Source organism: Carcharodon carcharias, chromosome 37, assembly GCF_017639515.1.
Source record: "Carcharodon carcharias isolate sCarCar2 chromosome 37, sCarCar2.pri, whole genome shotgun sequence".
NCBI classification, from domain to species: Eukaryota; Metazoa; Chordata; class Chondrichthyes; order Lamniformes; family Lamnidae; genus Carcharodon; species Carcharodon carcharias.
Genome location: NC_054503.1, coordinates 8,001,031 through 8,013,866, shown reverse-complemented (window position 1 = coordinate 8,013,866; position 12,836 = coordinate 8,001,031). Strand labels below are relative to the sequence as shown.

General features: G+C 46.9%; 2 protein-coding genes across 6 annotated transcripts in view; one reads left to right on the top strand and one right to left on the bottom strand.

Annotated features, from left to right (window-relative positions):
• LOC121272983 (integral membrane protein GPR137-like) overlaps window positions 1-12,576 on the top strand; it is a 29,172-nt gene extending 16,596 nt beyond the window's left edge. For all 5 annotated transcript variants that reach the window (XM_041179905.1, XM_041179904.1, XM_041179903.1 and 2 more), the window contains exons 5-9: window positions 3,563-3,788; window positions 6,114-6,260; window positions 6,834-6,962; window positions 8,359-8,480; window positions 9,679-12,576. In XM_041179905.1, the coding sequence (XP_041035839.1) occupies window positions 3,563-3,788; window positions 6,114-6,260; window positions 6,834-6,962; window positions 8,359-8,480; window positions 9,679-9,850 (796 nt within the window). In that variant the 3' untranslated portion in view covers window positions 9,851-12,576. The remainder of the gene's footprint in view (window positions 1-3,562; window positions 3,789-6,113; window positions 6,261-6,833; window positions 6,963-8,358; window positions 8,481-9,678) is intronic.
• On the bottom strand, window positions 2,203-3,141 carry LOC121272950 (iron-sulfur cluster assembly enzyme ISCU, mitochondrial-like). The gene is made up of 2 exons (XM_041179850.1): window positions 3,094-3,141; window positions 2,203-2,799 (listed from the first exon to the last, which is right to left on the bottom strand). Exons 1-2 carry the CDS (start codon window positions 3,139-3,141, stop codon window positions 2,395-2,397), a joined length of 453 nt encoding a protein of 150 aa, XP_041035784.1. The 3' UTR covers window positions 2,203-2,394.
• Window positions 12,577-12,836: the final 260 nt, after the last annotated feature.

Here is a 12,836-nt window from a genome sequence, read left to right as displayed (position 1 = left end):
CGGGCGATGAAAGCCCAGTGTGTGAAATGGTGGGAACTGATTGCTTTAGATACAGAGTAGTGGCAGGTGGGTGCGATTGTTTGCATTGTAATCTCACGCAGGGGTTCAGAAGGGTCTCATTAAACTGCCAGAGAATAAAGCATAAAAGTGATTTGTTGTCTTCTGGGTCCTGTGATGATTTAATCACTTCAGCCCATGCTCTTCTAATAATCATTTCGTACCAATGTCGGTTTGATTAAAAATTAAATCCAAGCTGCTGGGTGTTATCTGTGTAAGGTCCTCGCTCTGTTCCCCTCCTCCCGGGGTACAAGCTCAGTAATTGTGCTCAATTCGGTGGTTTTTTTGCTGAAGGACTTTTCATCTTTTTCACCTCCCTCCCCTTCATTTCCGTCGCTTTCTCTTCTCTGAAAGTGCCTAACCCTGTCCTTGAGGACAAAATCGGGTTTGGGAGTTTGGCGATACCTCCATCTGGGATACTGTGTGCAGCTTAGGTCTCCATATTTAAAGAAGGATGTGCTTGCACTGGATGCAGTGCAGCGAAGGTTCACTAGATTGGTTCCCCAGGATGGGATGGGGTTTTTTGATTCACTCATGGGATTTGGGCGTCGCTGGCTGGGCCCAGCATTTATTGCCCATCTCTAATTGCCCTTGAGAAAGTGGGGGTGAGCCGCCTCCTTAAACCTCTGCATTCCAAGTGGTGTAGGTACACCCACAGTGCTGTTAAGGAGGGAGTTCCAGCATTTTGACCCAGCGACAGTGAAGGAACGGCCAATATGGTTCCAAGTCAAGATGTTGAGTGGCTTGGAGGGGAGCTTCTAGGTGGTGGTGTTCCCATGTGTCTGCTGCCCTTGTCCTTCTAAATAGCAGTGGTCGGGGGTTTGGAAGGTGCTGTCGAAGGAGCCTTGGTGAGCTGCTGCAGTGCATCTTGTAGATGGTACACACACTGCTGCTACTGTGCGTCAGCGGTGGAGGGTGTGAATGTTTAAGGTGGTGGATGAGGTGCCAGTCAAGCGGACTGCTTTGTCCTGGATGGTGTCGAGCTTCTTGAGTGTTGTGGGAGCTGCACTCATCCAGGCAAGTCATTCCTGACTTGTGCCTTGTAGATGATGGAGTCAGCAGGTGAGTTACTTGCTGCAGTTTTCCCAGCCTCCGATCTGCTCGTGTAGCCACAGTATTTATATGGCTGGTCCGGTCCCGTTTCTGCTCTGTGGGTTGTCCTATGATGCGAGGTTGAGTAAATTGGGTCGAAATTCTCTGGAGTGTAGAAGAATGAGAGGCGATCTCATTGAAACATACAAGATTCTGAGGGAGCTTGACAGGGTAGATGCTGAAAGATTTTTTCCGCTGGTTGGGGAATCTAAAACATAGGGGCCATAGTCTCACGATCAGGGCCCGATCACAGGACTGGGATGAGGAGACATTACCTCACTCACTGGGTTGTGAATTTTTGGAATTCTGTACCTCAGAACTGTGGATGCTCCATTGTTGAATCCATGTAAGGCTGGGATAGACAGATTTGTGGTGTTTTGGGGGAATTAAAGGATATGGGGAGCGGGTGGGAAATTGGAGTTAAACTCCAAGATCAGCCAAGATTGCACTGAATGGTGGAGCAGGCTGGAAGGGCCATATGGTCTACTCTTGCTGCCATCTCTTGTGGGAGAGGTCAGGTGTCCCATATAATCTGAGTTCAGGTACTGAGGAGAGAATTTTGCTCTTGGTGGGCGTGCGGGCCCCACCGGCTCGGCAGCAGGTGAACAGCCGACCCCCACCACCGAAACGGGGCCCACCGCCATTTTGAGTGGGCGGGCCAATTAAAGCTATGTGCTTCCTGTGCAAGGGGAGGGGGGATTCCCCAGCTGTCAAAGTGTGCTCTTTTGCGCAGGCGCGCACTGCTCCCTGAGACAAAGCGCTGTCTCAGGGAGATTACTGACAGTGTACAAAAGTTAAAAAACAGTGAAATAAAAATATTATTAACATGTCCCCCTCATGTGACAATCCTGGCCTGAGGGAGGGGTGCATTGCTGCTGAGCCTGTTTATTTTTTTTTTAGTTACTTATATGTTTATAATAGATATATTTCTGGGGAACAAATATACAATCAAGGCCATTTTGCAGCTAAACCAACATCTTCTCATGCAAATTCAAGAAACTGATCACCTTCCCGAAAATAATTTTCTATAATCCACAAGAACAAGGCAATAAATTGAATTACACATTGAGTCCATTTAATAAACTTACAGCTTGCTACTGTCTTTCTTTCAATGCAGTATTTATCTAAACAGATTTCTCCCTTAGCTTATTGAAATTCCACTACACAATTGGGTCACTGTAATAGTTGCACCCTTGGTCGCTGGGGAAGCATGGTGAAGTTGACACTTTGCAGTTAGAATCCTTTTTATTTCTTCTGTTGTTTCACTCTGTAGTCAGCCAGAGCAGCTTTCATTGCAACTTCTGCCAGCATTGAGCAGTGCAATTTGACTGGAGGAAGACATCGCTCCTTAGCAATGTCTGTGTTCTTAATCGCCAAGGCTCCAACAGTTTTCCCTTTGACCCATTCCACAGCCAGTGAGCGAGAAGCAATTGCAGATCCACAACCAAATGTTTTAAATCCTGCGTCAACAATTTTCCCGTTATCGTCCACTTCAGTCTGTAGTTTCATGACATCACGACAAGCTGGTGCACCTACCAGGCCTGCTCCGACATTCTTTGGATTCTTATCCAAGGATCCAACGTTTCTGGGATCCTCGTGGTGGTCCGCTACCTTCTTGTGATAAGCGGCAGCAGCGAGCGGTGCCTGGGTCTGGAGTACAAGCCGCAGGAGAGAGCCCGAGTTTGCACCACCATCGCCGTCTGTTATCCTCCACAAAACATCTGCACCGTATTATCTAGTATGGGTTACTGGATAGTGATGAGAAGCGGTTTCTCTCTGACTGAACACCACAAAAAGCTGTGTTTCCTATTGCAAAGTTTCACAAGATTAATGTGAGATGGAATTAAAAACAGAAAACGCTGAAAATACTCAGCAGCTCTGACAGCGTCTGCGGAGAGAGAAATAGAGTTCCAAGGTTTCAGGCCCTGATGAGAGGTCACAGACCTGAAACATGAACTCTGTTCCCTCAGTCGTCCGGAGCGTTTCCATCATTTTCTGCTCTTATTTCAGATTCTAGCATCCGCGGTATTTAAAAAGCCAAATACGATGGATGCTGGAAATCTGAAACTAAAAACGGAAAATGGTGGAAAACCCCAGCCGGTCTTGACAACATCTGTGGAGAGAGAAACAGTTAACGTCTTGAGGAGGAGGCCTTTCTGAAGAGGAGCCACACAGACTCGAAACGTTAACTCTCTCCCCAGACACTGTCAGACCTGCTGAGTTTTTCCAGCATTTTCTGTTTTTGTGTCCTCGAGTGTTTTACTTTTGTTTAATCTGTGGTGGGTTGTTAGTTAAAAGCAATGTTCTTTAAATGTGACCTGTAGAAGATTGAAGCACGTAGAAGGATTTTTCTTCTTCTCTGGCTTCCCCTTTTTTTTTTAAATAAAGAAAAAAACGATGTTTGTAATTTCAGGCTTCCTATCCGATTGGTCTTCCTGGTTGCGAGCCTACTGTTCCTGATGGTGAATTTGACCTGTGCCTTGCTCGTGAAGATTCAGCATGCGGAGACCAAAAACATTGTCTTGGTGCGGGTGATCATCAACGACTCCCTTTTTGTCGTCTGCGCCATCTCACTGGCGGCTTGCCTGTATGTCATTGCTAAAACATCGCCTTCAACCAGCATCTACTTGGAATCCAAGGTAATGCCGTCGGCAGACGAGCGATGCAAGACGCGCCGAGCTGCCAAGGAGTGCGGCTCAAGCGGTGTCTGTGTCTTTTGCGAGCAGAGAGATATTGGCTAAATGGGGACAAGTGGCGCCTGCACTCTCGGCCGTGTCACTTTGTCCGTTAGCATGGATGAGATGGCATGAACTCTGTGTCAGTGGCCAAGCCTGGGTTTGGAACCAATCAAGACCCCCCCCCCCCCCCCCCCCCCCCCCCAAACTCCCTTTGCCTACTCCGGTGCAGTAATTTGAAACCAGTATTGTTTCTTTTTAAGAAATGCGTAAAGATAGGGAAGGATTATGAAGCTCGTTCTTTGTCATTTTAAAAATGTTGTGACTCAGCATCTCTGAAGCAGCTGATAATTATGTGTCTCCACTGTAAACTGTGTGGAGATTGGATGGGGCTCTGTTACCTGCGCAGTCAGATACTCTTGTTTACATTTATTGTTCAGGCGAAAGGAAGACTTGCATTTGTGCAGTACCTTGAACAACCTCTGGATGTCCCAAAACATTTTATACAAACATACGAATGAGGAGCAGGAGTAGGCCATTCAGCCCCTCGAGCCTGCTCCGGCATTTAATAAGATTATGGCTGATCTGATAGTAACCTAAAATCTGCATCCTACCTATGACCAATAACCTATCAGCCCCTTGCTTACCAAGAACCTATCCACCTCTGCCTCAAAAATATTCAAAGACTCGGCTTCCACCACATTTTCAGGGAGAGAGTTCCAAAGTCTATTGATCCTCTGAGTGAAAAATTTTCGCCTCATCTCTATTTTAACTGGGCGGACCCCTTATTTTTAAACAGTGACCCCTAGTTCTAGATTCTTTCAAAAAAGGAAACATCTTCTCCACATCCACCCTGTCAGAAACCCCTCAGGATCTCATATATCTTATATGTTTCAATCATGTCACCTCTTACTCTTCTAAACTCCAGTGGATACAAGCCTAACCAGTCCAACCTTTCCCCATATGACAACCCACCCATTCCTGGTATTAGTCTGGTAAACTTACTCTGAACTGCTTCCTCTGCATTTACGTCCTTCCTTAAATAAGATGACCAATACTGTACACGGTACTCCAGACGTGGTCTTTACAGCCCTTGAGGTAGTTTTTGAAGTGCAGCCATTGTTCTGGTGTGGGAGAGGTAGCAGCCAATTTGCACACAGCAAACTCCCATAAACAGGAATGTGATGATGACCAGGTTATCTGTTTTAGTTATGTTGGTCAAGGAATTAAATATTAGCCAGGAAAGTGGGGAGGAATCCCCGTTTCCTCTTCTAATAGAGGCTGTGGAGTCTGTTATGTCCGCCTGAGAAGGCAGAAGGGGCCTCAGTTTAATTTCTCATCCAAAGGATGGCACCTCCACAACACAGCAGCACTCCCAAGTCCTGACACTGGGAACGTAGGCCTGGACTATGAGCTCAAGTGTCTGGGGTGGGATTTGAACCACCACTCTTCTGACATGGAGGTGAGAGTGCTACCCACACAGCCACAGCTGACAACGTTAGGTGAGATAACACCAGCCTCCATGGGGTCATGCCCCATCAAGGGACTGCAGCTTCGGGTGGGAGAGGAGGAGGGTACAGGGGTATGTAGATGGGTTCAAAGTCATCCCTTGATGTAGGGTGATGTCTGTACTTTACAGACAAATGGCCAATGAGTTCAAAACTGACTAATTCGTATCAACTCTGGCTCAACTGAACTCAAGCTCTTCACTCCTGGCAGTGGAGGATCAAAGGTTATGGGGAGAAGGCAGGAGAATGGGGTTGAGAAACTTATCAGCCAAAATTGAATAGTGGAGCAGACTCGATGGGCCGAATGGCCTAATTTTTCTCCTAGATCTTATGATCTTATGGTCTTATAGGATGATTGCTTCATTTCGGAGCATTACAGAGGTGACCCTTCCAATATTGGCCTTCAGAACCAGCTCTAAGCTGCCTTCTTTAACTGCAGCAAGGGCATCACAATCTTACTAATCTTGCCCAGCATCTGCCTTCTGGGGATAATTCCAGTTTTAAGGAATTTAAATCATTTTCTGGGAATAATTTAAATTCCCAATTCTGTCATTATGAGGAAAGGTTAAAGAGATTGGAAACTTGGATGGAACCACTTGGAATATGTTGCACTGAAGCCGTTTGATCCAGAGCGATGTGTTTTTGGAACGACACTGGATAAATGAGGCTGATGTGTCAAAAAGGATTGGCCTGTTCCTGTTCTTAATATGTGTTCTCTCAATAATGGGACTGAAATCATTTTCTTTTTTCAAACGGACTTTTCCGCTGTTTTTTATTTAAGGGAACGTCGGTATATCAGACCACAGCCGTGGGAGCATTGGTAATCCTGCTGTATGCCAGCAGAGCCTGTTATAACCTGGTCGCTGTAATGCGTTCACCAGACTCACACGACAGTTTTGATTACGGCTGGTACAATGTCTCTGACCAGGTAACTGCGGAATCAGAATGTTTTAAGTTTCCATTACTGTGTATAGTTTTGCTGTTTACTATACCTTTGTGACCCAGCTGGTTAAGGCAGTGAATGGCTGACTCCCCTGCGCTAGGATGCCAAGAGAAAATAAAGCCTTCGATTCCAAGATGCCGAGCCCCTGTCGTGGATGATTAATGTTGGGTGGGGGGATCTGTCCTGGTTAGTGCCTCCCTGAGAATTGCAGTGGAACGCCAGCCCAGATAGCGCACTTCTACCTCGAGTGGGGCTCGAACCCACAACCGCGTGACCCTGGGGGAGAACGCCGACATGTTATCCCCTTCGAGATGGGAGGAAACGATCATTGTCCCTGCGTGGCTGAGAGGTCCCAGGCATGCTGGTGAAACGGAATGAGACCATGTGCAAAAATGTTGGAGTACCACATTCTGGCACAGGTCCACACACTCCTGCGGGCGCATTGCCAATTTGCCGACACATGTTCCTGTGTGCGAGGGCAGGTGTTTTCCTTGAAAAATAAAACATTTTTTTTTATTCCCCCCCCCCCCCCACCCACCTTGCTTTTGTTTCCTGCAGGCTGATCTGATGTCGAATCTTGGGGACAAAGGTTACCTTGTGTTCGGCTGCATCCTTTTCTTCTGGGAGCTGTTGCCGACGGCCCTGCTGGTGCTGTTTTTCCGTGTTCGGAGACCAGCTCAGGACCTGGTGAGGCGGGTGGGAAGTTGCGCTGTCGTTTCCTCTCCTCCACCTGTGGCGAAAACCAGCGGCCTGCGCCCCCGGTGCTCCAGAGGCCTTCGAGGATTAGCTGCGATTGGTTGCTCGCGACCTTCCACTTGATGTCCTCCGGTCACAAGACCGGCACAAATGGGGAGTTCGACCCACCCCCCCCCCCCCCACTCACCTATCCAGAAAAAGCATGCAGTTACTTAGTATTTACAGAAACGAGCCATTCGGCCCGACAGGTCCATGGTAGTGTTTATGCTCCACGAGCTTCCTCCCACTTACTTGACCCTAGCCCCCATCAGCACATCCCTCCATTCCTATCTCCTTCCTACTTGACTACCTTCCTCTTACATGCAGCTTCCCCTCCACTCCACCACCCCCCCGCCAAATCACGGTTTCTTAAATGAATCCAGAATTTGGCGTCCCCACCTGGGTGGCCTGGTCACCTGTGGATCACTCTTTGCCACTCATCGCGTCGTCGAGCAGCTCGTGGTGCAGTCGCTTTTATGAATAGCCAAACATGTCGACAGCCACTTGGTGTATGGCGACAGTAAATAGTTGAGTGACTGGGGTTACCTGTTGCAGGTGATCTTACAGGATTGCTGAAGGCCAGGGATTTCTTGCAGTAGTGTCGTGGGATCTTTAGCAGTCTAGGTTATCAGTTTGAAAGCCCCTGGAGTGGGATTTGAGCTCAGTCTCCCGACTTGTAAGTGAGAGTGTTACCCCTGTGCGTTTTTCTTTTGTGTGAGACATTGCTTATGGAAACTGAAAATGGAGAGCAAGGCAGCAGCAATGATGCTGAGCCTTTGTTGGGCACTGGTGAGATCACATTGGATTGTTTATAGAAGAGAGTGGCATTTTCCAAAACCTCACTCTGGTGAATTTGTCCTTGAAAATTGCAGGCACACTAGATGAATTCGGTGCTCTTATTGGAACCTTTACCACCTGCTTGAACAGATGAACCAATCCCCTGTTAATTTTGATGGATTTAAAAATTACTGATAATGTAATCTGTAGCGCTGCCCTATTTGCCACTGGTGTGGACCTGGGAACTGTAGGTATGTGTGTGCAAGCAGCTGATCCACCTTAGCTGTCTCCTGAGCTGAACTAGATCCTAGAAGCACACTCTGGACAGTTTCTCCTTTCCCAGTGGCAGGAGCAGAGAGGTAGGCAGCGAGCACAATTAGACAGTATAATTTGAGTGAAATGGTGCAAGAGAGGTTGCCTTAAATCTGATGGGGGGTGTTCAGGGTAAAGAGTCGTCTGCAATCCTAGGGTATTAAAATGAAAGTCAAATAGTATTGAAATTTGGACTGTGTGATGAAATGCTTGGGTGTGGGCTGTTGTGGGCTCTGATGTGTTTTGCTCTTTCTTGCAGGCTGGAACTGGTATAATTAACGGCCAGAGCTTTGCTTCCCGTTCATATTTCTTTGACAACCCTCGTCAGTTTGAAGGCGATGACTGTCCTTGGACAATGGGGTCACAGAATGAACACGGCAGGTATAAAATCCCTTTTGCATTCATTCCTGCCTTTTGGTTTTGTGAAAGGGAAATCGTGTTTGTCCAATTTATTAGAGCTCTTTGAGGATGTGCCAAGCAGGGTAGATAAAGGGGAACCAGTAGATGTAGTGTATTTGGATTTCCAAAAGATGTTTGATCAGGTGTTTTTTTTTTAATTCTTTCACAGGATGTGGGCATCGCTGGCTGGGCCAGCATTTATTGCCCCAACACTAATTGCCCTTGAGAAAGCGGTGGTGAGCCACCTTCTTGAACTGTTGTAGTCCGTGTAGTATGGGTACAACCACAGTGCTGTTAGGATGGGATTCCCAGGATTTTGACCCAGCAACAGTAAAGATGCCACATAAAAGGTTGCTGCACAAGCTAAGAGCCCATGGTGTTGGGGATGATATATTAACATGGACAGATGATTGGCTAACTAACAGAAAACAGAGTTCAGATAAATGGGTCATTTGTCAGGTTGGCAAACTGTATCTTGTGGGGTGCCGCAGTGATCAGTGCTGGGACCTCAACTATTTACAATCTATATTAATGATGACTGAAGGAACAGACTGTATTGTAGCCAAATTTTCTATGATGCAAAGAAAGGTAGGAGAGCAAGTTGGGAGAAGAATGTAAAGAGTCCACAAAGGGATATGGATGGGTTAAATGAGTGGGGGAAACAAATTGGCAGATGGAGTATAATTTGGGAAAATATGAGGTTGCCCACTTTGCAATAGCCTTCATGCCAAATCCCCAATGGAGAAAGGGAGGATTCGCTCACAGAGAGCTTTCCACCAGGGATCCCCGTCTCTTCCGGAAGGCAGGGCGTGTGGAGTGTCCAGGTGAGGAAGTGAGGAAGTGGAGGATGTGTAGCAGCAGCCCATCGCGCAGAGTGGAACGACACAGAGTGGAAGTCTTCCTTTATACTCTTCTGAGGAAATTCAAATAAACAGAAATGAACCGCCCCTTAAAAGGGCAAAGTTTTTCCTTATCGACTCTTTCGAATGAAACAAATGATCAACAAATCAAACTAACTGAAAAGGGCAGGGGGGTGGTGTAAACAGCCCCTGGTGGGGCACAAGTTTTTCTTTATATTTGCTCAAGGTACTTACTCAGTCAATGCCCTTCACCTATGTATCTTTAACCTTGATAATGCAATTAACACAGCATTAACATCACCCTCTCTTCCTTCTTCCAGTTTATCCAGCAGCCTCCAGCGTAATGGCTGGTACGGCACTGATAGGAGCAACGTCGAACCATCCTGGTATGAGGGTGTATCCCAGAGCACCACTGCACCTTTACTCTTTGCCAGAGACCACATGCAAGGCACCAACTATTATCACACCTTCTACTCCACTCCACAGACGTAGACTTTCGAGGCATTCCATTGGGACACTCCATAATCCTCTTAATTCGATGAGCAGCTTGTTTTATTTATTACTATTGTAAAGGAATCAGCTTCTGGAGGAAACAGGGACTGCTGATCGACTCAAAGCTAGTTAGCCAAACACACATGCTGTTTTATCAGGTTTTTAGCTGACTGCCTAAAAGACCAGGCACCACACTGAGCGCACCCAATAACTCACGGATATTCCTTTTCGAAAATATCTTTGTGTTGCTACTGAATAGAGGCCACCAGTTGCTAAAGTTCCTCCACTGAGGGGGTTGTAGCTGCATAGGCTCTGTCTCTCATGCCCATTTTCTGTCTGTCAGGCATCTTGGACTGCTTGGGTTAGCTGCTTCTCCCCGGCTCGGTCTCGATCTTGAAGCCAGTGACCTGTGCTGGGATTTGGTGCCACACATGTACCCTAATGAACTGGCTGTTTTGTGTATGAGAACTGACAAGTGAAAATTATGAAGGGTGAAATTGGACACAGGCAGAACTGCTTTTTTTGTCCTGCTGTACAGTATGATACAGCTCTGTTGAAGTTAGTGGAAGTGAATATTGGATGGGCTGGTTGGCTGGAACGGTTTCGCATGCCTGCCTGTATCCAATTTCACACGTTGTGGTGAGTGATTGTCCTCTGTGGAGTGCTACAGCTCACTGGAAATTGATCATCAACCCACCTGTAGTGAGTCTGCAGAACAACACAAGGCCTCAGTTCACTTAGAGTAACGGTTAACTTCACATCTGTTGAGCCACTTACCTGAGAGTTTTGATGAGCAGTTGATCTAAAGAGATTAAAAAATACTCAGGACCAAAATATTGTTAAACTTGCCAGACCATGTGTCTAAGTTACAGGGAAATGAAAGTCCAGACTGGGGGAAGGATTGGAGGCAAGTGGGGATAACTTCCAGTAAGATTTGCACCACAGCTACTGACCTTGCAAGATTTGACACTTTAAGGACTTATGTTAGGATCAGCTATCCAGGAAAACACCAGCTAAGGGGCTATTTAAATTTGAACTTAGTATATTTTGGTATTGATACTGTTTGATTGTGGAGAAAATTGTAGCTAAACCTGATGCCACCTTTGCCTGTACGCCCTACTGCATTTCTCATGCACGGGAATATTTTTAGTAGCTGGGGGCCACTGGATTGGAAGAAGGTGCCAGAAGCTTGTGGGTCCTGTGTTTGTTCTGCCCCGTCCTGTTCCCCCAGCCCCCAACTCCCTGCCCTCCACAAGCCCGGGGAATGTTGAAAGCAATGACAACATGCCCCGTATCGTTGTCCCACCTAAAACCTGCTAACTCCGCACGGACCAGGGCTGTACCTTTTGGGCCTGCCTACTTTGGGTGGCTCACCCCCCCCCCACCCCCCCCCCCCCCCCCCCCCCCCCCCCCCCCCCCGCCCCCCCCCCCCCGCCCCCCCCACTTCCGGCTGACATACGTACACACTCAGCCAGCAGTGCTCACAGTGGGTGAAGAGGAGCCTTATCGTCAGTCTTGATATTCCAGCCTAGTGATTCTTTTTAAAGCTCTGAGCCACTTCACATCAGGTTGCATATTTGACAAACGCTTACATGTAGAATACAATATAACCAAACAATAAGGATTTAACGGATGGAGCCAGGTACTTTGAAAAGTGATGACACTTTTGATGAGCGCCCTAAAATACTGCATAGATATATTTTCTAAATCAACTGTTTTCTCAGTTATTATGGGGCCACACGAGCGGCTTGTGTTGAAGTCTGATCAAATCTGTATGAAGTTTGCACTGTTTTTTCTTCCTCCATACAGTAGCATTTGCACTCGCCTCAACTCTTCCAGGCGTCGACTTTAAAGGGTAGTGCTCACATCGAGGAGAGAACGCCCCCTATTTATTTTAAATGTTATTGTCTGCTCAACCTTTTTGTTCCTGAGTCTCTCCAGCTCCCTCTCTGTCAAGAGTAAGCAGTTGATTTTTTTTTTGTTCCAAAATTAGTGCGAATTTAATTTCATCACCACCCCACACCAACCCAGTTGTCCCTGTGTCTCCCCAGAAGCATTAACTGATGCCTGGGTGGGGGGGTTATACAGTTCCTCAGGAACTGGGCCCCACCCTGGCACCTCGCCTAAGTGATCGCGCTTCACTCGTGAGCTTGGACGAGAGCTGCTGGACGACCATCAGGCATTGGACACTGGCTGCTTTATGTTCCCCGCCCCGCCCTCCTAGCTGCTGCCTGGACTGAGATCCAATAACTTGGTACAGATGGTGAACTGGCCATGGGGCATTTCCGTTCTGTACACGATCTGTGCCTTCACTTGCTCTGGTGGCAGAAAACGCCCAGAGACCCATCTGGAGCTTGTTTTACAACCTGGTACGTAAGAGGAATGAATATAGATTAATTTACTAATGTTTTATATTTAGATTTTATTCTCATTCCCCCCCCCCCCCAAGTAGTTTTTATATCTGTAGTCCTATATTGGCACAGCTGAAATGAGGAACTCTCTCTTGGCGGAGACCACAGATGACATAATGGGCTAGCACTTGTGACCTACTGCTCTATGGCACAGTGAGTTGAAGTAAAGCACTGATAGTACTGTGTTCCGATATTTTATATCTGACTACGTGTAATGCAACCTTTTTTGATGAGTGTCTTAACTGACCTGTCAGAGCACAGTTTTTTTTTGAATTTGTAATGGTTACTGAGCTATAACTCCTGGAAGGTATTTTAATAAAGATTTCTTCTATCAACTGCCTGAGGGGACAGATCATTGCACTAATGAGTCCTAATCCCTGGAAGTGTACCATTTAAATTACTCTTAACTTGCCTCTTAGCTCTTTGGTTCCAGTGCAGAATGTCCACTTATTTAGATGTTATTGCACTTGCTTCCTATGCCCCCTTACTGTTACCAGCCTGTGGTAAATAGTCAACGTTCTCCTCTGTAAAATGAATCCTCCCCAGGTGCCTGCATTGTCAGAAATTTAAGATGG

What these genes read in the sequence shown, in the direction of transcription:
- LOC121272950 (XM_041179850.1), bottom strand. Translation starts at nt 3,141, where the DNA reads ATGATGGAAACGCTCCGGACGACTGAGGGAACAGAGTTCATGTTTCAG. An exon ending in GAACAGAGTTCATGTTTCAG is followed by an intron (nt 2,800 to 3,093) that starts GTCTGTGACCTC and finishes CTTGTACTCCAG; the next exon opens with ACCCAGGCACCGCTCGCTGC.